The sequence below is a fragment of the Myotis brandtii genome, unplaced genomic scaffold, assembly GCF_000412655.1.
Source record: "Myotis brandtii unplaced genomic scaffold, ASM41265v1 scaffold311, whole genome shotgun sequence".
Classification (NCBI taxonomy): domain Eukaryota; kingdom Metazoa; phylum Chordata; class Mammalia; order Chiroptera; family Vespertilionidae; genus Myotis; species Myotis brandtii.
Window position 1 is genome coordinate 136,750 of NW_005361913.1, and position 2,094 is coordinate 138,843.

The 2,094-nt window shown below is 49.5% G+C and overlaps 1 protein-coding gene across 2 annotated transcripts in view; it reads right to left on the reverse strand.

Annotated features, from left to right (window-relative positions):
- Positions 1–2,094, reverse strand: part of ABCA4 (ATP-binding cassette, sub-family A (ABC1), member 4) — a 130,232-nt gene that overhangs the window by 49,974 nt on the left and 78,164 nt on the right. For both annotated transcript variants that reach the window (XM_014542676.1, XM_014542675.1), the window contains one exon: positions 449–580. In XM_014542676.1, coding sequence (XP_014398162.1) covers positions 449–580 — 132 coding nt within the window. The remainder of the gene's footprint in view (positions 1–448; positions 581–2,094) is intronic.

Sequence of the window (2,094 nt, forward strand, 5' to 3'; positions counted from 1 at the left end):
GAGGAACCAATGTAATAATCTGAACAATAAAGATTTAATTTTTAAAAAAACAACAACAAAAACAAACAAGAAATAAAAGTTTGGGGGAAAGCAACTGAAAGCCTCCTGAAAAGTCATTTTCTGTGCCTGGTTAGAGGGAAAATGGGAGGCTGGTCCCCTCTCTTGGCAGAGGGAGCACTTTAGGACTGAGCAAAGGGCCCCAGGATCAGCCACCCTCTCAGAGAGAAGAGTGGTCACTTTTATGATGGAGGAGACTTCAGGTCCGAGTACCACAGGCACAGCCCTCATTGCAAGCAGGACAAAGGACCGTGAACCTGGGGAAACCAAATAAGGTCATTGCCTCCTGCTTCCAGAACTGGCATCCCTGACCTGGGCTCTAGAGAACATGTGTGTTGGGCACAGGGTAAGAAGAACACATGGGGAGGGTCTCAATTCCTGTTCTACTTACTGGGGGAACAGGATGTTGTGCTGGGGACACAGGCCAAGGCTCTGCCGGACCGCATCCAGGCTGGTTTCAATGTCCTTTCCCCCAATGAGCACAGTCCCTGATGTTGGCGGCAACAGACCCGTCAGGATGGACCTGCCAAACATAGAAGTGAGTGGCATAAAGGATGGCCTTTAGGAGTGCCTTGGGGTGGCAGCCCCTACCCCAGGGTCAGTGCGAACTCTCACAGTGATTTCTGTCTTTGGCTCTCAACTGAACCCAAACCATCCTTAGCTGTGGGGACAACAGCTTAGCACCAGTGTGTATGTCCAGGCCCGCATGTGCCTTCCTTCTCTGCGTCTACTTCTTTCCTAGTGTTCCCAGGCAAGCTGATGGGCCTCCAGGATTCCCAGCTGTGGGACGTTCACTTACACCCGAAGGTCCCTCCCCAACTCAGCCATTCACTGCTCAATAGAAGGAGTTCAGTACCTGGGCCAATGCTTTGCTGATGTCACCTTTACAAAGCACAGAGGAAGGGTCTTCATGAGAAGCCCAGGCATTCAATATGTATTTGCTAATTGATTCAAGGCAGGTATGGGAATTACCACTAACCACATTATTTTTTTGGATCCAAAGCATAAAGAGCCAACAGCAATGTCAGTCTTTTTGAAAAATGAGAAATAATGACGCCCATCTCATGAAGTTGTTGCGAGAATTAAAAGAGTTAATACCTATAAAGCACTTAGAACAGTGCCAAGATAAAGTAAACCTCAAAAATATTATTTGTGTTAAACATTGTGTTTCAACCCCAGGGGAAGCTGCATTGCAGCAGTCGGTGAAGTAATGTGTTTGCCTGTGAGAAGCCCCGGGGCCCTGGAGGGAGTTCTCTGACCATATTAGTTAGCGAGGAGAGAAGTCAGAGGGATCTCACGCTGCCCCACCCAGCACGGCCCTGAGTTCAGATACCATCTCAGGCTCTCTGAATTTGTACTTGGAAGCTGAAATCTCTGTTGATCAACCACTAGAGGGAAATAGAACCAAATATAATGGCACAAGCCCTGCATTCCATTCGCACTGAACCGCCCTCAGAGAACATTCCAGTGAAGGGTGTACACTGCTGTTCTTTCCTGGGGCTCTGACAGAAGCCAAAGGACTCGAGGATGGTGTGTCATATGGGTTCCTGCCCCTTAAGAGGGAGTCCTTGATGTCTCCGCTGCAACTTGGGAAATGTTAGCTGTCCATGTCCTCCTCCTCAGCAGATGGCGCTCAGGTCCCTTAGAAAAGTGAGGGGAGCTGAGCCGTCTATGCTGAGCTTTCCCCTTCCCTGAATTTGGCCTTCAGTCTCCAGGCTGTTACCCGAGCAAGCATGTCAAACTCACGGCCAGCGGGCCACATGAGGCCCACAACTAATATTTTTGCAGCCCAGCCAGATTAATGGTATGTAAGAAACGTTTTAATAAAAATTTCATAACTTAATTTTTACAATATCCTGTTACACATAATCCTATATAATAAAGAGCTAATATGCAAATGGTTGTCATGCCATCATGCCAGGGCCAGGGAACCTGAGGCTGGGCCAGGGGACCTGAGGCCGGGCAGGAGGACCTGAGGCTGCCCCCCCACCTGTCGGGGCTTGACAGGGGGCCTGAGGCTGCGCCCCCCCCCCCTTC